The sequence below is a fragment of the Ranitomeya variabilis genome, chromosome 4 (assembly GCF_051348905.1).
Source record: "Ranitomeya variabilis isolate aRanVar5 chromosome 4, aRanVar5.hap1, whole genome shotgun sequence".
Taxonomy (NCBI): Eukaryota; Metazoa; Chordata; class Amphibia; order Anura; family Dendrobatidae; genus Ranitomeya; species Ranitomeya variabilis.
Genome location: NC_135235.1, coordinates 218,459,652 through 218,479,910, shown reverse-complemented (window position 1 = coordinate 218,479,910; position 20,259 = coordinate 218,459,652). Strand labels below are relative to the sequence as shown.

Below are 20,259 nucleotides of genomic sequence, written 5' to 3'. Positions count from 1 at the left end.
GGGGATTAACCATATTATGGCTGTGCATAATGTTTGTAATCACTAATGAGCTGGTTCAGCAATGGTGACTCAGTCCAATATAATTAATCAACGTGGTGAAGACATTAAAGAGTTTATTTAGGGTTAGACAGGTCCACTGGAGTATTAAAGGATCTATCCGTGGTCCAGAAGAAGACAACCTCGAGTGTTCCAGAAAAAGACAGAAGACAACCTCAAGTGGTCCTAACAAAGACAGAAAAAGATAACACCAAGTGATCCAGAAGAAGTCAACCCCAAGTAGTCCAGAAGAAGACAATCCCAAGTGGTCTAGAAGAACCTAAGCGGTCCAGTCGAAGACTGAAAGACAGAAAAAGACAACCCCAAGTAGTCCAGAAGAAGAAAATCCAAAGAGATCCAGAAGAAAAGGGGTTGCCTTTTGCAAATTATTTTAAGCTAGTCATTTGCTAATTTGTGAATCTCTAAAAGCTGGTCACCTACCAGCTTTATTCCAGGCGTCACCCGTCAATGGCCAATCAACTTTACAAACACTTCTCGAGAAGTCACTAAAGAATCTGAAAATCTTCCTAAAGAATAATTTGTTATGGGATGAATTATAAATATTGTATGAGATCTTATTAAGATGGAAAGACACGTTTAGGGATGTTGCCCCTCCTCAGTGTAAAACATAACATCTAGTTTGGCTGTAAGAACGGCCTCTGACTGAGGTCTAAGGGGTAACGTTTCTTGTTATGGAGAGTGACATGCCAGGGTAAGGTGTTCCTTCAAAAGTACAACTCATCCATAAAAACCCCCACCTCAAACGGCCGTGTAGATGGAAAAAATAAGTTATGACTCTTAGTAGAAGGGTAAGAAAAAAGCAAAAACATCAAGGCGAAATTTGTCCAAGGTGGGAAAGAAGTGGTTACAAATGACTGTTTATATGTCCTGTACAGGTTGGAGGATGGACCCTCAGATTCATCGCTCTTAGGACCAAAAAATACAGGTTGGATTGTGGCAGCAACGGACCATCTTGAAGGTATTGAATCTGTAAATTTAACGTTAGTGGTGAAGCCACATTGTTTTGGGGCAGCCCTGGAGTTTTGGGGCAGTTGAGCACACACACTGCTGCTCTCTTTTCATGGGAATAAAAGTGTCCCGTTTTGGCGAGGGTTCCCCCACCCATGTGATGTGGATAAGGTGATAATTTGTTATAACTGGACAACCCATTATAGAAGCCAATAGGAGGAGTTCTTGGCCACATATGAAACCTCCAGACATGTCAGGTTACTAATTCGATTTTTTTTACTATATGTCCATACTACTACTAATACTACTACAACATTTGTTCACTTGTGTGTGCACCTGTAGTAAACCTGTGATGTAATTTTAGATTGGGCAATGACATGTTTTACATGAGTCAACACACAACACCCTACATGAACTTGGCACATACAAATAATCGGGGCGGAGGGGAGTCACAAATTTCTAACCGAAACTCTTACAAGTAAAAATTCAGTATAATTACAGGAAGTTTTATATAAAATGTACATAAATACAGAACGCCGCACTCCCTGGTGTAGTATTACTAACTTATAACTTTCTAGGGATACATTTTTCTTTGGATTTATATACAGTGAATCCTGGTTAAGACAAGCAACTGAAATTTAATTTTGGGTGGTCGTCTCAAAAAGGTTTCACCTAGTATGGTCTTCTGGGGGTTGGTCTTCTCAAACGATATGGCCAGAATACATAATATATGGTGGAGAGGAAAATCTATCACAAGAAATCTGGTCTAGATAATGAGGTGGTATCCCTAAAGAAGTAGTTGTAACCAATCCAATCAGTGCTCAGCCAATGACATAACATACCATAAAGACCACCTCTAAGGATCCTGTAAGGATTTACAGTTCTTCATCTCTGCAGTTACAATGTTAGGGTATATGCTAATGACACTTGTGTATGATTACTAGTGTTTATGTACTTTTGTAACCTCTCTCAGATTCATTTCAGTGCCAATGCAATATCAAGGGTTTTCCTCAACAGAGAGGAGCCAGAAGACTGCAGCGTCTGATTTCTCCTACTCCTGCACTGATTAGAAGCACTTCACTTTCTTATTACATGGTGTAAATTTATTTTGCCAGTGCAGGGGTTAATCTGCTCTGTTGAGAGCTCCTGAGCCAAGGCTCTCAGCTGTGCACTGTTATCCACTCCCATCTCCTATATAATCTGGGCCCTGGCTAGCATTCATTGTCTGAGCTAGCTTATGCTGCATGGGTGGAGGTTGTTGTTGGTTATTGTAGGAGAAGGTGTTTGTGGATTTATCTGTGACTGTTGCTAGGTTTTGAGTGTGTGATAATTCCCTTTCTTCTCTTACTTTGGTTTACCCTCATCCTCCACTCCCCGATGCATTCCTCTGTTATATGTGTGAGTATATTTGTATGTTTGGTATTTTTCATTACCCCTGTTCGTATTACCTTGTTAGTGTGGTTGATGTACTACTCCACTCTTCCCTTGGTGGGGGAAGGGTACAGACTGAGGGTGAATTCAGGAGCTAAGGCAAGGTACGTGGCCCTGGCATCTTCACCATCAGAAATAACCTGGAGAACAAGATACGCTAGGGCACCCCTAGCGTTAGGGACAGGGAAGGAGCCCCTGGTCTCGGGAAAACCGTCAGCAGAGTCCTAACAGCCAATTTATTAATAGTGAAACCTGGTTAAGACAAACAATTTTAATACAATTTTGGGTGGTCATCTCAATTAGTTTTCACCCAGGAGTGGTCTTCTGGGGGGGGGGGCTTGTTTTCTCATAAACAATAGCCAATATACAGTACATAATATATGGTTGAGCAGAAAATTTGCCACAAATAATCTGGTCTAGATAGTAATGTGGTACCGTTAAAGAACTATAACCAATCAGTGACATAACAATCCATAAAGACCACCTCTGAGGATCTTGTAAAGATTTAGAGTTCCTCATATCTGCAGTTATGGCAATGTTACCACACATATGAGACTGGAAATGGCCAGAAGGTAGAACCATCTTACTACTTCATGCTATTGGAGAGCCAACCAGCTATGTGAGCTTTTCTGCCATTTTTGCTATTAGTCTTCATCTCCTCTTTTCCCTGCACTAGGATAGACCTTGTACTTAGAGGGTACTCTAAAAGTGAAATACAATCTGATGCATATGTGTTCTTTATTATGGGGCACTATTCAGTATATTAGCATACCTTTATTCTTTTTTTAAAGCTCTTAAAACAGGAGGCTTCCATGGTATCACCACAAACATTTGAGGTAGTAAATACTTAAAGGGCTATTCCAAAAAAGTTACATTATCCCCCATCCAAAAAATAGGGGCTAGCATGCTGATTTCTGGGACCCTCAGCGATCCTGAGAATGGGGCTTTGCAGCCCTGACTTGAATGCAATCATAGGCCCCTACTTTTTTCCATCTATACCCTTGGCCTTGGACAACTCATAAAGTCCCATGGCTTCCAGTACCACCTGTATGCAGACGACACTCAGATCTACCTCTCTGGCCCAGATGTCACCTCTCTGCTGTCCAGAATACCGGAGTGTCTATCAGCCATATCCTCCTCCTTCTCCTCTCACTTCCTAAAACTCAATGTAGACAAAACCGAACTCATCATCTTTCCACCATCTCGCGTATCCCCCCTACCTGATCTATCTATTATAGTAAACGGCATCATGCTCTCTCCCGCACCTGAAATCCGCTGCCTCGGGGTAACTCTCGACTCTGCCCTGTCCTTCAAACCGCACATCCAAACTCTTGCCACCTCCTGTCACCTCCAACTCAAAAATATTGCCAGAATCCATCCCTTCCTCAGCCCACAATCTCCTAAAACTCTTGTGCATGCCCTCATCATCTCCCACCTGAATTACTGCAACACCCTCCTCTGTGGCCTCCCCGCTAACTCTCTTGCACCACTCCAGTCTGTCTTCAACTCTGCTGCTCGGCTAATCCACCTCCCTCCTCGCTACTCCCCTGCTTCTCCCCTCTGCAAATCCCTCCACTGGCTCCCAATTCCCCAAAGAATCCATTTTAAACTACTAACACTGATCTACAAAGCCACCCGCAACCTGTCCCCTCCCTATATCTCTGAACTTATCTCCATCTATCTTCCCTCACGTAATGTTCAATCCTACCAAGACCTCCTACTCTCCTCCACACTTATTTGTTCCCCACACAACCGACTCCAAGATTTCTCCCGAATATCCCCCATCCTCTGGAATTCCACGCCTCAACACGTCCGATTATCCACCACCCTCGGATCCTTCAGACGGAACCTGAAAACTCATCTCTTCAGGAAAGCCTACAGCCTGCAATAACCATTCTGCTGCCATACCACCACCCCAGCTGCCGCTTCATCAACCACCTGAGCTGCCGCCTCACCAACCACCAGAGCTTCCGCACCCCCCGACCTTCTGTCTCTTATCCATTATCCTGTAGAATGTAAGTCCGCAAGGACAATGTCCTCTCCCCTCTGTACCAGTCTGTCATTGTAAATTTGTTTACTGTAAACGATATCTATAACTCTGTACGTAACCCCTTTTCTCATGTACAGCACCATGGAATTAATGGTGCTATATAATAAATAATAATAATAGGCGCGCATGTCTCACCTCGGCTCCATTCTGTTAGTCTCATCTGTACTGTTGGCATTGGTTTACCCAAAAGAAAGAGGTCCTCATAGCAAAGATCAAAGATGACTTGGCGTAGAAGGTCCTGGTGTTTGTCTCCCTTATCCATGAACCTTGGGCCAATTTTGCACCCATTGTTTCCTAAAGATGAAGTTCCTATGTAGAGCTGAGTCCCTGACATGTTCTTGTCGAAGGGAATGTGACCAACAGAGACGGCTCTCTTTTCACAAGGCTATCTCTATGGTACGTATGCTTTTAGAGAAGACATTATTGACCAATTGGTGTTGTGCAATCTCTTGGATATCGACATCGGAAGTGGCATTGTTTGGTGACCCATAAGTAGGACCTTGGTGAGATATTTAGTCAGTATATCACCACTGTTTATGTTGGGTCTGAATCCTTCTAAGCTTCATTGCTAAAGTCTAATCCCATTAACATACTTAGATGACAGAACATTAAGATCTTCACATTTTGCGTTATTAAGAAGCAGCTAAGTCTGAAATCAACCATTTACAGTAAATCTGCCGAGATATAAAGCTGGCGAGCGCTGCGGAGATCAAGCTGAATAAATAACAATAAGCCGGCAGACGAGAACAAATCCACAAAGAAATAAAAAAGCAAATAAACTAAATAAAAGCAAAGACGAGCCAGACTCTCGCGCAAACACAATGTGATATTTATTTATTGACTGCTTCCGAAAAGGTTACCCCCATTACTATGATATGGGTGATGTATGCGCTGCAACTACAACAGCGGCGTAATCGTTCATAAACATCAGCGATCCCAACGTCGGTATTTCAGAATGATAACGTTGCCGCTAGATTGTGCTTTACACCGCGGAAAAATGAATGAAATTGTATGAGAATAGGATTCATTTTAAATAATACCGAATGGCGATGGAAAGCGATTCACTTGTCTGAACGGTATTAAATTACATAATGGGAGGATTTTTCCAAACGGTGAATTAAAAGAAATGAATAAAATAATTCACGGCCGATTTGTGTGTGTGTCTTGAGTGCGCAAGAAGGCAATGTAAAAAGGAAATCCAGTAAAAAAAAACAGTAATGTTTATGATTAGAATAATCCATTATTGGGTTCTTTCAATTTTCTTAATGGATTCCCAAGCAGTGGCCCTAATATTCGTAGGTGACGGCAGTGTGTAAGGCTGATGGGTGGCACCACTAGTGTCCCAGCTGTTGTGGAAATTTAGGGTAGTCATTCTTGCAAAATAGAAGGGGGGATTAGAGTATGAGCCCCGTTGGCGGAATTGGGGATGGTACTCGGCTGCTTTGGTAACTTCCATTCAAACTCCCAATTACGTCTCTGAGGCTTCTCCAAAGTCTCCATCCCACTTCTACTACCCTACTGTGGTGTCAATTTGCCCAGGTAAACGTCCCGAGAATGATGTCCAGCATAGCTAAAGGGGAATTATCTTTTAAGGTTAAGCTACAGATGAGCAAAAACATTTGAAGTACTTTAGTCCGGTGGGTGGTTCGTCCGTCATGGCAGCTACTGCAGGGCACTGTTCATGTTGGTGCTATCTATCCACCTTCTGCCCGGCATCCAGGGCTCCTTTGCCGCTTATTTGGCCTTACGCAATGTCATAATTTGGTGGGTGGCCTAGTAGGTGGCAGGAACTCTCAATGCCAGGCAGAGGATTACCAGATCAGAAATGAACAGTGCCCTGGTCCAGATGCCACAGATGATCAAACGGCATGACGAGCTAGCAGAATTTTGTTAATTTCTAGAAGAAACCCTTTTGGCTCCGATTCCTATTCATATAGATTGCTTATTGCCCTTGTTCCTAAATTCTGGACACTCCTGTATTGTCCTCTGGATAATTTACATGGAGCCCATTGTGATACTCTAAAGTCCTGACACCCTAGACTTCATTTTTGTCTAACACCTTGACTCTTTTTGTGATGACAATCACTCTTCAACAATTTGAGTCTATTCTGGAGATCACGATCTGGGAATTCTCCAGCAGATCTTCTGGACAGGGTTAAGAACAGAGGATTCCTTACCCTCTTCACCCTGTCTAGCCTGAATAGCTGTTTGTTTTCCTTGACAAAAAAAGGGATTAGGAGTAGAAATTCAACATGTCCCATACAGAATATGCCAAGGAGAGTTGGGATGACCTCACACACAGCCGACCAAATTCTACCAAAAATTTCAGGTTTGGCCAACCTTCCTCTTAAAAATAAGCTCCTTAGGAAACTACTTCCCATCAGCCATATTATATTATCTCGGTCACCAATGGAGCCCACAAGTCAGTGTCTTTATGACTGTACAAAGTGACCATGTTGGCAAATGTCAAAATATTAAAAGGGTTATCCAAAGTGGTCATTTGAGTCAGCCATATGGAGCTCGGTCACCAATGGTGCCCACAAATCTGTGTCTTTATGACTGAATAAAATGACCATGTTGACAAATGTTAAAAAGGGTCATCCAAAAGGGTTCATTTGCTTTACTACTCCCAACATTTCTTAAGCCCATATCCATCTAAACCTTAAAAAGCTCAATTTTGCAAATACCCTGCCCACTTACGGTCTTTGGAAATCCAGGACAGCTATTGGCAACTTGGAGTGGTGATGTCAATGTTATGGCACGTGACCATTGTGGCAACCTGTTACATAATTACAGCATGTTCACAAAGACCAGGGAGACCCCCAAAGATTAGCCTTTTTTTGGAGAACGGGCTACAACACTTAAAGGGTCCCAATTTTATCTTTCTCTCGGTTTTCCTCTCCTTTGTGTTTGGGGAGATGAAACTCTCCGCAATCTTCAAGACACTGTTTATGGCAGCCCGTTTTCTGTAATTAGAGGATACCCCTGCTTCCTAATTGCAGTTCCCTTGCCGCCCAGTAGGTGATCGAGTAAATTTAAGGTGAAAGGTGCTGACAACAGTGGGAAACAACCAAAACTCGGACTTCATTGCATGTTCTTTTATTTCACAAGATCAGATAAATTAAAACAGACACTTGCAGACATGCAATTATAATTTCTCAACAGAAGGCTGCCGTAAGACAAAGGCTCGGCCACCTAATTTCACCGTCTCAGTGGAAACAGCAGGTCGCGCTGGACGTCACAAATATAGCGCAAGTCATATGGCGGCATTTTTAATTAACTAGCGGATACAGTACTTCCGTCCGTTTAATGAAGTGCATTTCTGTTACCATTTTAATTACTTTGTACATTTGGGATCTCGGCTACTCGGGATAGAGCGGCGGTATATGGCAGCAAATTCCATGTAGTATAATACATTAATAATTATGGCTACGTGGCTTCTCTCCGGTCCTGCGGACGCAGTGTAATAAAGCAAGCCTTGGCATTAAGGCGCCCGATTATTAACTGAGATTATAAACCATGAGAACGAGTTTCACAGACCGATGAGCCGAGGTCCAATGATCTAGTGATTGTATTGGACATTATATAGGGAGAGTCCTTGGACGGTACAGCGGCTGATCGTGGTGCCTATAAGGTAACCATATGAGGCTGGGATACTTACTTGGAAAATCTGTCAGAATGACGACTTAGGAATGCTCATCTAAATATTAAACAAGAAAACTTAAAAAATAGAAAGGAGTAAACAAACATTCTAAATTGGATTCCAAAGTAAGGACACCAGTCTCGTCAGGTCCAAAATGTACGCAGTTTATATTATAAAATGTGATGTCAGATCCGCTTTAATTTAACAAATTAGCTTCCTCGTGAATACTATATACTGGTTTAGAAAGATGAAGGAATAGATTCATAATAGAAAAGCTGTCAGATATCTGTGGGCAGTATATTATAGAGCAGATCGATATATAGTTTTGTGGGAAAATATTTAGTATAAGTTGCATTTCGTTCCATAAAATTGAAGAGTTCAGTGGGCGGTTCTGCTTCGTTTTTAAACAGATTAGTCACTGATTAGGACCGCCCACTGGACTTCCAAGCATAAAAGAACAGAGATTTAAAGGGATAGAAACCAAGTCATACTAAATCTTTTCTCACAAAATTATACATCAATCTGCTCAGCACCTCCTGCAGATCGGACGCCATGATCAATGCGACAGGTTCCCTGGTCACCTTGCGCCATTCATCTCACGATATTGTGACACACCACAACCTACATCAGAGATGCTCCTGTGACATTATGAGAAGTAGTGAGCAGCAGTATTTATTATATGCAGTAGCAATAAGCACCATCACAGTAACTTCAGGTCTAAGCAGGTGACTGTGCTCTTGATAGTACTCTCTGGGCATCCTCCGCCATAGCCTCTAAACATCGGCTCAGCACCAGGTAGCTAGCATGAAAAGCGATCCCACCAGTGGCTAAGGGACCTAGAAGAGGAAATTTATGCAAGAATACTCCTGCCACCTCCAACCCAATTCCTGTTGCTGAACCTAACAATTTCTGAACGAGCTCACGTGTCACTCCCTTTCCCGCAGGACTCTGGATCTCTAACATGAGCTTTGGAACCGGCACTCCTGACTTATGGGAAAGGTTGGCTAGCGAGTCACCATCCAGACCCAGTTCTTGGCGATAAGTGTCCAGACGGGCAGTGAGCAAGGACAGATCGCATGCAATGGCAACACCAGGGATAGGAACGCTAGCCACCAAGCTGGAGAGAAGTGCCACCTTCCAGACTTCTTGAGAAAGCGCTTCCTTTTTCTTCTCAATGACTTCAGCTGACAGATTTGGGAGGGAGAGCATGAACGCTCGCAATTTGTGACTAGGCAGATTCTTCTCCAGATAACCCAATAATCTATGAAATTCTGGCCCTGGTAGTTTAGCTGGAGATAGTACAAAAACTTTGTTTTCTCTTGGTCCTGGTGGCATCTTATCATCTTCACAATCTTGGATGAAGACGCTCTTCTTCCCTTCCTTCTTTAGCTCGAGAACGAGAGATCTGTAACTACTCGAGGCCTCCTGCCATGGAGTGAGGAACAGCAGGGTGAAGTCGTATCGATTCATGTGAACGCTCTCCAGATACTTTTTTGGCTGAGACTCAAGACTTTCCATTCCAGGAAGATCCCACAAGCTGGCTTTGGGATATTTAAGACTGGCATACTCAATTGGGTTTTCTGGATTTCCACCTTGAGCTGAACCATCCTCTCCATCCTTCATGCCACGAAGGGAATTCAAGAAAGAGTGACGGAAGCCAGGGTTACCACCCATTAATGCCAGGTCAAAACGGGTGTCCAAAAGAGAGTCCAAACTGCTCTGGATAAATCTGACCATCTCGGAGATCCCTCCTCGTTCTAGTGCAGACTGTAGTTCAGCAATTTCTTCATAGCCGATCACTTCGTAACCCTGCTGTGCAAGACACAAGGCTCTGTAGGAAAAAAGCAGGGACATGGTAAACTAAATGTCTGTTTGTGATCTTTGTAGTCCTTGTTACAGTATGGTTTCTACACCATAGCAACTAGTGGATGTCGTCTCCTGAAGGCTGAAATCACACATCCAGAATTGGATTCAAGGGGAATTGGAAATATAAGGGACAGATTTATACTTTGGCTGGATCCACTTCTGGTTTGGGCTAAAACAGCTGCATCAAAAACTTCACTTGTGATTTGGGCTAAAACAGCTGCATCAAAAACTGCACTTGTGATTTGGGCTAAAACAGCTGCATCAAAAACTGCACTTGTGATTTGGGCTAAAACAGCTGCATCAAAAACTGCACTTGAGATTTGGGCTAAAACAGCTGCATCAAAAACTTGTGATTTCAGCCTTGAAGGTTTATTCTCAACTCTGAAAGTTATCTTCTACACGTAGGATACAGGATAACTTCAAGATAGCTGAGACCCCCAATGATCCTGAGACCCAGGTCTCTGAAGTGCCCCCTGTGAACGGAGCAGTGGTCGATCATGAGCATCCATTATTAATGGGACTATCAGAAATAGCAGAGAGATGCGATCAGCTGGTCTTCGGCAGTGACAGTGCGCTTGATCGACCACTGTTCTATTCAGATGGGATACTTTAGAGCCCTGGTTCTAGGGATTGGTGGTGGTCCCAGTGATCGGGTAGTTATCCATCTAACTTATGTGTGCAACTAATGAAGCTGGCTGCAGCAGGAGCCTTCCCCCACTAGGAGAGGAGATAGTTAAGCCTCACCCCTGTTAATGCCAGTCACCAACCAAGATAGTAAATGATGAAAAAGTGGCAAAATCGTCCAAAATGGAAAGCGCCGAGTCTCTGCCAATCAATGAGCTCAGCGCTGCAGACAACAACAGACACAAGGAGCAGCGTTAGAGACTCGGCACTCCCCTTATGAAAGTTATTTTTTAGGAAAATCTTGGATCTTTTCCTATGAGTTTTCTATAGAGTTTTCCATTAAACCACGGTCTACTCCTACATTGCTTGTGCTCGAAGGCCAAGTGTCTACCCACCTGCCAAGTTCTTTTGAGGTCTTTTCTATTTTGGCCTTCAACGATGGCGCATCCAGTTTGTATGGCTCGAAACCAGACATCAGGAAAAGTGGTAAAGCTTCTTTCTTTGCCACATCGTTAAATGGCATGAGGACGACCTTCCGCAATGCCGACAACACTTCTACCCTGGAGTACTCTTCCTTCATCCTCCTCTTTAGGGTGTGCAAATCGCAGTCTACCTTGGTGCGCACCAAGCAGAGTCTTTTAGCCTGAGATAGGGCACTGAGAGCCAAGTCAACATGGGCTTGCATGAACTGAGCATCAGTGACCAGAAGCAGAAGGTCGGCCTCGGTTATCCACTTCTCAGGAGATCCATCGTCTAGCGGAAGCTCCCAGAAGGTTAGACCGGGGTGGGAAGGGTGAAGGTACAGCAATGGGCCATCAGGCTTATTAGGATGGAGAAACGCTGCTCTTGAATTTTGGCCATTCTCGTTGAAGCCAAGAAGTGCCTGTATCAAAACTGTTTTGCCAACGCCTGGTCCTCCTGCAACAGCGACGGAAAAGTCCCAACAGTCTTCAGGAGGAGGAGGATCCTCATGGTGTCCTTCATTTTGATCTTCTAGTGGCTTGAATTCAACCTCCTTCAGGTTTAACTCACTAAATGTTTCCATAACCTGCAATAGATGGAGAAATTAGAGAATTAGGGCCCGACTTGTAATAGCATATTTTTTGGTCTAGTTTTTTTTGGCATTTTTTCTGTATCCTTTTTGTTTTAAATCTATTTTATACATGTTCACCTGTTTCAGGTTAGTTATTATGGACAAGATGCCTCCATCTTCTCCTTTTTTCTAGGAGCAGAAATTGCTCTGCACTCAGATGTCATCCGAGTGCAGTCCGATGTTTCCAACGCACTCATTAACTTGCATGACCGAGATCCGAATATCGAAACAAACTAGGGCATGCAGAGATTTGTCTGACGGACCTTGAGACTTATTGGTTCGCGCGTGATCTAATGTTTTGTTTGCTTGCACTAGGACTGAAAATCCTCTCTTGTACACCTTAAAGGGGTATTCTGGTGAAAGCAAATTATCGCCAACCAACTGAATTGGTGATATCAGCTGGATTGATATGCATACAACTACTGCGATCAACACTGAAGCACAACTCCTCAGCTGTTAAAAACTACAGCCCTTATCATGCCCCAACAGGCAGAGGATGCTAGGTATTGTAGTCCTTCAACAGTTGATGGGCCAGAAGCTATTAGGCCGTGCTGAATTCAGCAGCTGGAGGGCCACAGATTGGTGATCATTCAGGGGGCACATTTCATTGGTGCAACCAAAAAGGGTCCCAATGAGTAAGGGGGTCCATTTCTACCTCTAAAGCAGGCGAAATTGTGCATTTTGGTGACCTGTAAAAGGCCCATATATTGTTCTTACAGAGGGGCCCTTTTTTGTCTGTGTCCACCAGTGCCATCATTACAACTAGAGATGAGCTGTGCGATAAGGTGTTATCTGAGCATGCTCAAAAATATGTTGCGAGTCCCCGCTGCTGCACGACAGCCACAACACATGGAGGGATTGTCTATTTGTTAGGCAATCCCTGCATGTGTACAGCCGAGAGATATGCAGCTGCGGAGACTCCCAACATATTACTTGAGCACGCCGAAGACACTCGGTCAGCACATGAGCATGCTCAGATAACACCTTATCCAACCACATTCGCTCTTCGCTAATTACAACAGGGAATATAAAGAGAGGTGGCAGACATTAGGTCGTGTTCACACACAGCGTAAATGCTGCATTTTTTTTCTGCTGCATTTATTAGTTCACGCACCTCAGATGTGATTTCACGAAAACTCGTCAACTGTGCATATAAAGACGCTGCTGAACTGTGTATTTTTCCTCTATTGCAGAACAAAAGACATAAAAAACATGTAAAGCGCCATGGAATAAATGGCGCTATAAAAATGAATAATAATAATATATATAAAAAACAAACAAACCGTAGTTGTGTTAAGTGCAGAATCAAAGATTTTCTGTACTAAATAACCCCCCAAAAAACACTACTCTAAATCTGCACTAGTGATAAGCGAGCGTCTCTGATAAGGTGTTATCTGGGCATGCTCGTGTCCTATTCGAGTATTTTCAGCGTGCTTGAAAAAAAAATGCTCGAGTCCCCGCAGCTGCATGTCTCATGGCTGTTCGACTGGCAATCCTTGCATGTGTTGCCGCTATCGAACAACCGCGGCGACTCGAGCACGCCGAAAATAATCGATTCGGACACGAGCATGCTCGGATAACACCTTATCTGAGCACGCTCACTCATCAATAATCTGCATCAAATAAAGAGGAAAACACTTTAAAAAAATGCAGCAAAACCACAGAGATTTTGCTCCAAAATATTCAAAAATGAAAACCCCGCAGCATTTATGCTCCATGTGAATAATCCAAATGTAGAGAGATAGGAAAGGAGGCAGTGCAGGGATTAGGTCAGGATCAGATGTGAGGAGGGGGATGGGAAGAAATGGGAACCTTGTGACAATAGGAGGGTGGAAGGAAACAATGTGTTTGTGTAAATATTTATAGTTGTGGTCACAATGTATCGCAGCGGGGGACCGGGTGGCATGCAGGGGGAGTTGGGGTTGGGGGTCTCCTTTGCTCACTGGTTTCAGGTGCAGCAGATCTCCTGGTGGAAGGAGACGGCCAGTGGATGTCAGGGCCTGGCCTTCCTCTCTCAGCAGCTGATCCAGGGTGTATATATGTATCTCTCCTCCTCCTTCCTCTCACATGTCCCTGTTTTCCTTCCTCCTCTCTGCAGTGACGCTGCTGCTATATCCCCTCCCTGCCCAGAGCTGTATACAGCACAGCGGCCTGACAGCTGTCATCTATTGTATAGCATCTGTACAGCAGGTAAGTGTATATTCATGCGTCCTTTCAGCCTACCCTTATTATGCCCGCCATCCTAACCCTCTGCCTGTAATTGTGCCCCTTTGTCGTGCAACCCCATTGTTGCCTCGTATCATTGTAACCTTTGCATTTTGCTATGGCCTAGAAGTGTAACCTGGGGTGGCAGCGGGGGCACAAACTTATGATGCAAGCAGATAGGATAGCCCGAAATTATTCCTATGCTAAAGCCCATGAAAGTGAGAATTGCTACTTTGCCGCAGTAACTATCCCTCTCCCCGTGACTCCCGCCGTCCACTTTATCATAAGTCCATATAAATCTTTCATGCGATGCTATTTTGGAGATGCGTACGTCCGTGCTTACTCATTGCACTCTTTTTTGTTCATTTTTTTTTTTTCCCTCAATCTCTTTTGAAAAAAAAACCAGACATGTCCGATGTTGAGATACCTGAAGACGTGGCATCCGGACCACCTGCCCTTGAGACACCACCTCCACCTCCTGAATCTCTACACTTCACCATCGCCATCATCGGGCCAAGAGGTTCTGGAAAGACCACACTAGTCCGATCTCTTTGTAACCACACGGAACAATTCGGTCCTGGTTTCCTAGACTCCTACTTTAGGGATGAGGGTGGAGAACATGGGGTTGAGAGGCACACTTATCCACCTTTACCTAATGTTACTCTCCTTGATTGCCCGGGGTATAAACCTGGTGACTCTGCTACGGTATATGTAGACGTCATCAAAGCTGACACGGTGCACTGCCTGGTGGTAACGTTTGGGGAGACCATCACTGACACAGACTTGCAGATACTAGGGGCCATAAAACATTTAGGGAAGCCCGTCTGTATGGTGCAAACGCATATAGACCTCGCTATGCACACGGAAAAGAGACAACAAGGGAAGGGTTACTGGAGGGGGCAAACATTGATGGGGGTGAGGGGCAAAGCGCAGGAACAGCTGGGTGGGCACGGGATGCCGGGGTCCGTTATATTTCTGGTGTCTGGTCTAGAACCACAAAACTACGACTTCCAAGGAATGGTGGATTATATCGAGAAGGAGATTCTGCAATGGAAGAGGTAAGAGATGAAGGTCGATGCAACAAGGCTGTATATAAAGTCAGAATCTTAGAGCCATTAACCCTTTGTAAATTGAAGCCGACCTCCGTGATCGAGATATATGTTGTATGAGGGGGACTCTTGAGCCGGGGTCACCCTTAATCATGTCCATTGAGCATGCAGAGAATCTGGAGATTAAACTAAAGGTGCACTTACCCCTATAGTGTCTGTATTTTAACATTTCCTTTAAGGTTAGTGTATGGCCGAAATACGCCACCACTTCATGGAGCAGGCGTGGAGCTCCTTCCATACAGCAGGGGTGCCAGCTGTGTTATACATACGGCACCGAAGACTGACCGCAATTATCATAGTATCAATAGTATAGAGAGCAAACGACCAAACAATTCCTAGCTGGACTAAAAAAAATGCAATGTAAAGTTAGAAAAAAATATACATAGAAGAACCGAATCCCCTCTTTTGCAAATAATAATAATAATATGGTAATTAATAAAAAAAAATTGGTATTGCCGTGTCTATAAAAAATGACTACTTTCTCCCAGAAACAGCGCCACACCTGTAGGCTGTGAGTGGTATTGCAGATCCCATTTTTGGATTAATGATGTCTAATTATGGACAGGGTGAATAGGACATCATTTTTGAGGGGCAGAAATTAGGAAAGTCTTGGTTGACTTGCGAATTAGGCTACTTTCACGCTAGCGTCGGGAACAACCCGTCGCTGTGCGTCGGGCCGAGGTTCCCGACGCTAGCGTGGTCTCCGCCGCACAACGGGGGCAGCGGATGCATTTTTCCCACGCATCCGCTGCCCCATTGTGAGGTGCGGGGAAGTGCGGGGAGGTGGGGGCGGAGTTCCGGCCGCGCATGCGCGGTCGGAAAAAGCGGACCGTCGGGAGCAAAAAACGTTACATGTAGCGTTTTTTTCTCCCGACGGTCCGCTACCACACGCCCAAGCGTCGCAAAACGGACGCGACGTTTGGCAATGCGTCGCAAATGCGTCGCTAATGTTAGTCTATGACGAAAAAACGTATCCAGCAAGAACTTTTGCTGGATGCGTATTTTCGGCAAAACGACGCATTTGCGACGTATTGCAGTTAACGCTAGTGTGAAAGTAGCCTAACCTATTGGATACAAATCCAATCCATTCCTCTTTTATAAAATGCAGAATGAGACCCCGGCCTTAAAGTAACTTGTCTATTTTTGTTTGCAGGCCTGTCCCGTTTACTACTGAACCTCACTGTCAAGAACTAGTGTCGGTGTTTGAGGTCCAGTGTGACCAAGAAGGACTTTCAGAGTTCTGCTCTCTCCTCAGCATCTTCTTAGATAACCCCCCACCTGTGTCCGCCGTGGTGGGTGTGACGGGCAGCGATAAAGAAGCGACGGTCTCTGCTCTCTGTGAGCCCCCACTTTCTGGTCTTGTAGTGAAGCCGCTCCCTGGGCCAGGGACACCCCCCATGTCCGTGGAGCAGTACCTACAGAACTTGCAGTCGGAGGCCTGTGATGTCTACCTGATTCTGGGTTCGGGGATGGAGAACAGCTCCCGCGCTATACTGGTTGAAGCCTTGGTGGCAGCTGGCAAACACTGTATGCTGATTGGAGGAGAGGGTGATAGGAGACACAAACACGAGGCCAATGGGCAAGAGGGTGGCAGTAAAAAATGCCATGCTGGCACTGACCTACCTGGCCTGAGGGTAGCGTTAGAGAAGGGAGCTCCACAGTTGGTGAGGGAAAGGCTCCTACATGCCATTCCCACCATCATTGTTCAGCTGGTAAGGAGAGAGCGGAGAAGACTTATGATGGGCATATATGATATATGTTTGGATGTATGTGCCAAGTCAAGTCAAGGGCACTTGCAAGATGCCCTGGCCACCCTTTCCTCTAAGTTGTCATCATTACGTGCCCGCTTCGGTTTGGATGAAGATTCCCTGACTCTAATATCACAAGTGACCGGGTGCAGTCCTGAGGACTTGCGTGCGGAGATTCAGTGCCCCCTGGCACAGGATCCAAGCGAGGACCAACTGCTTCAACTGACGTCGCAACCACTTTCTCTGACGGAGATCGTCTGGAGTTACGTGCCCCGCTGGGGCGGAGGAGAAGAGTCTTCCTCTAAACTGTCTGCAGACCGTACCTACCGCCTACTTGTGGAGGCCGTATGGGGCATGGCGGAGGATGCAGAGAGGGTACTGCTGCATGGCTGTACCAATCAAAAGGTGGCAAAAGAAAGGACTGCCTTCTGCCACTGGCCTTGCGTGTGATTGTTGTCATGTAGAGCTGTGGCCCCCAAAATACATATTTATGCTTTGATGTATCTCTATCTGGGCGGCAAGCTTGGCATCGCCCTTAAATCTTGTAAGAGCAAAACCCACCAGAGAAACAATCCGCGCACCTAGTATTAGCATAGACGAGGAATAAACCAATCTAGTGTTCTGTCCGTCGTGGGCTTCCTCCTTATGTCGCTTGCCCTGCCGTATGCCCAGGCATTAGCTGTCCCTGATACCTAATGTTTTGTACATGCATGGAGTTTCTTCTGCATACATGCCAATGTGATACCCGGATGTTGTGTAGTAAAGCAGTAATGTGTATGCCAAGCTCCGCGTCATCCTAGAAACATGGATGATATGATAATAGGATGGTCCTGTGACGTCGTGTTTAATAAAACAATTTCTGTATATCAAGAAACCTGTTTGGTGCCGAAAGATTACGTAGGAGAATGACCACACAATATGCCGTATCGTTGTACCAATGTGCCACTTACTAGAGATCAGCATTAAGATTCACTCTACCCATTACCGGCAGCCACTTCTGCACTCCGTCGTAGCCGGACCAGGGCACGGTGAACTTCTTTGCCCGGCACTCGAAAGCCGGCACCTTGCAATTACTAGGCTCCTGCAAATTTCATGATAGTAATTGCAAGAGGCGCCAAGAATGTCAATAATCGAGCTCCGGGCAAGGAAGTTTGCACTGCCACGGAGCAAAAAAATATGGCTGCCCCCATTTTTTTCCCAACCTTTTTGGAGAAGGCATTTGACTTTTAGATATGCTGCAATGGGACGACTCAGAAATGAATTGCACTCACCTTCGGGCAGTCTAATATACGTATTCATCTGGTACACGAGCAGAAGAATGACAACCCGTTTGCACTGATTGATTGTAATTTGCATCGTGCGATAGTAAATGGCTGCAATTTGCATATGTGCATTAGCGCTACGACTGCTGTAGTTTCTATGGGCTCATCAGAATAACGATTTCTCAACAGTTGCTTGGGAAAAAAAAAAAAAAAGCATGTTATAACAGCGTGTCGTCCGGAGCGCTCACAACAGGTGTGAACAGGTGTAAGCTCTTATCGACATGTCTGATTACCATCTCGTGTTTTGTTTTGATGACTTGACTAATAAACGGGTTGTTGTTGCATCAGTTCTCATTGTGTTCCTTGACGTTCTGCACAGCTGGGACACGCGGGTGTTGTTCCGGTGATCACACCTGTCATTGTTATGGAGCTTATAGATTTTTACCCAGTACAGCAGAATACACTTTCCCATGCAGAAGGCCACCACAAAAAACCACATCGCCGGTTTTACAACGGCGGCCCTGTTGTCATCCAGACTTTTTGACGTCTTCCTTATGCAAGTCAATGAGTACGTGGGAAGCATTGGACTGCACTCCAGATGACAACCTGAATGCAGACCAATTTTTGCTTACTTACACAATAGAGAAGATGGAGATTTTGTTCTCCATCTTTTCACAGTGTGCTCCAATTCTCTCATCCTAGAGCAGTGTTCCCCAACTCTGGTCCTCAAGAGCCACCAACAGGTCATGTTTTGAAGATTTCCTTAGTATTGCCCAGGTGATGGAATTCTTGGCTGTCCACATGATGCAATTATCACCTGGGCAATACTAAGGAAATCTTAAGGATCGGAATTGGGGATCAATGTCCTAGAGCAGAGGTCCCCAACATTTCTGACCTTGAGAGCCACATCCAGCCTTGAGAGAGGGTCGCGAGCCACATTCAACTCCTGCCCCCCTCACAATAATGGTAACCAAAGCTTTTCCACAAAAATCAATCATCCCAAAGCAGTATACAAAGATCCATGGGTTCCTACAATACCCTCATTCAGTATTATCCTATAAAGCACTCCCAAGACACTGTCACATCCAACTTCAAACACCTCCTCTGACAGGTGGTGTCATCTTGTCTCCAGCGTACCATACTTAGATCATCTCAAAACCCCTAAGACCAGTATATGTGCATCCAGATCTGCTCTTTTGTGCAGGGCTGCTCATAAAATTCACCATTTTCAGATGTGCTCTTCATAACTGTTTGCTACAACTGAAGCTAGTGCACCAAGCTGACAGCCGCGAGCCACATGTGGCTTCTGAGCTACAGGTTGGGGACCTCTGTCCTAGAGAATCGGATCATACCATGCTGACACTTGGATCAGAGTTTTGTAAGAATATCATTTGCATAATCAGCCCAATTTTCTTAGATGAGAGAATCTACTTCCTATTATTGCCAAGGCGGACAACTCCCCTAATGTGCACCCCTACAAGTCGTCCACATCTTCTCGTTTCTCCAACACCGCTTCATGCACATGGCTCGACTAAGAATCTCTACTGCTTGGCAAATAGAGATGAGTGGACCATAACTTTAAAGTTCGGAGTTAATAACAGACACTTGTGTCCAATGCTGAAATCCCGAACATGGACTTCTCCAAAAATTTTTGGAGTTCCAGGGGAAAGTTGAGAGAGAGAGAGAATTTTCAAGTTCCAAAGTTGGGTTCCGCATACATTTCAGTGGGGTTCGGGTTCAAGTTCTGGTACCCGACTGAACTTTAGACATAAAGTTTGGTTATGTAACAGGACCTGAACTTCCACCAAGCCACTCATCCCTACTTGGCAACTGTTCCCGATTTCCCAGGAATCCCGAGAATTTGTTAAATCCTGACCGAAAGTGGGCATTTTTAAGTGGACCCTATATGACATGAGAGGAGTTGGTTAAAATTGCAAAGTGCGTATAAAAACAAGCAACTTTACAATTTACTTGTTACTGAAAATCAAGAATGGTGGAGTTTTTAAATGTATAGCTTACTACTTGTTGCCTAGGCTGCCGGCCACCTCTGGAGTCTATCAGAGGTGTCCGTTCTCTTAGTCAAGGATAGCAGTGCTTACAAAATGTCTCCAATAAAGTACGTCGGGATCACTGAATCCAGCTAGCTCCACTGCAATTGCGAACCTCCGATACCACTGAGGTGAAGCAGCCTCCACTTGCAACATCGGAGAGAGCACAGTTTAG

General features: G+C 44.7%; 2 protein-coding genes across 5 annotated transcripts in view; one reads left to right on the top strand and one right to left on the bottom strand.

Moving 5' to 3' along the window:
- LOC143770392 (interferon-inducible GTPase 5-like) overlaps window positions 1-18,380 on the top strand; it is a 93,333-nt gene extending 74,953 nt beyond the window's left edge. The window contains exons 1-4 of one of the 3 annotated variants that reach the window (XM_077259998.1): window positions 932-1,015; window positions 13,811-13,902; window positions 14,324-14,975; window positions 16,180-18,380. In XM_077259998.1, the coding sequence (XP_077116113.1) occupies window positions 14,326-14,975; window positions 16,180-17,224 (1,695 nt within the window). In that variant the 5' untranslated portion in view covers window positions 932-1,015; window positions 13,811-13,902; window positions 14,324-14,325 and the 3' untranslated portion in view covers window positions 17,225-18,380. Of the gene's footprint in view, window positions 1-931; window positions 1,016-13,749; window positions 13,903-14,323; window positions 14,976-16,179 lie in introns of those variants that run through there. The other 2 variants (XM_077260000.1, XM_077259997.1) reach the window with 2 other exon arrangements.
- LOC143770393 (interferon-inducible GTPase 5-like) lies at window positions 7,570-13,790 on the bottom strand. 2 transcript variants are annotated; one of them, XM_077260001.1, is made up of 3 exons: window positions 13,656-13,790; window positions 11,015-11,667; window positions 7,570-9,960 (listed from the first exon to the last, which is right to left on the bottom strand). In XM_077260001.1, the coding sequence occupies exons 2-3, from the start codon at window positions 11,662-11,664 to the stop codon at window positions 8,847-8,849; spliced, it is 1,764 nt and encodes a 587-aa protein (XP_077116116.1). In that variant the 5' UTR covers window positions 11,665-11,667; window positions 13,656-13,790; the 3' UTR covers window positions 7,570-8,846. The 2 variants fall into 2 exon arrangements, with proteins under 2 accessions (XP_077116116.1, XP_077116117.1); XM_077260002.1 differs by lacking the exon at window positions 13,656-13,790 and adding an exon at window positions 12,827-12,888.
- Window positions 18,381-20,259: the final 1,879 nt, after the last annotated feature.

Coding starts and splice junctions, on each gene's coding strand:
- LOC143770393 (XM_077260001.1), bottom strand. CDS start 11,664: ATGGAAACATTTAGTGAGTTAAACCTGAAGGAGGTTGAATTCAAGCCA. Junction 9,961..11,014: donor ACCTCAAAAGAACTTGGCAG/GTGGGTAGACAC, acceptor TTTTTCCTACAG/AGCCTTGTGTCTTGCACAGC.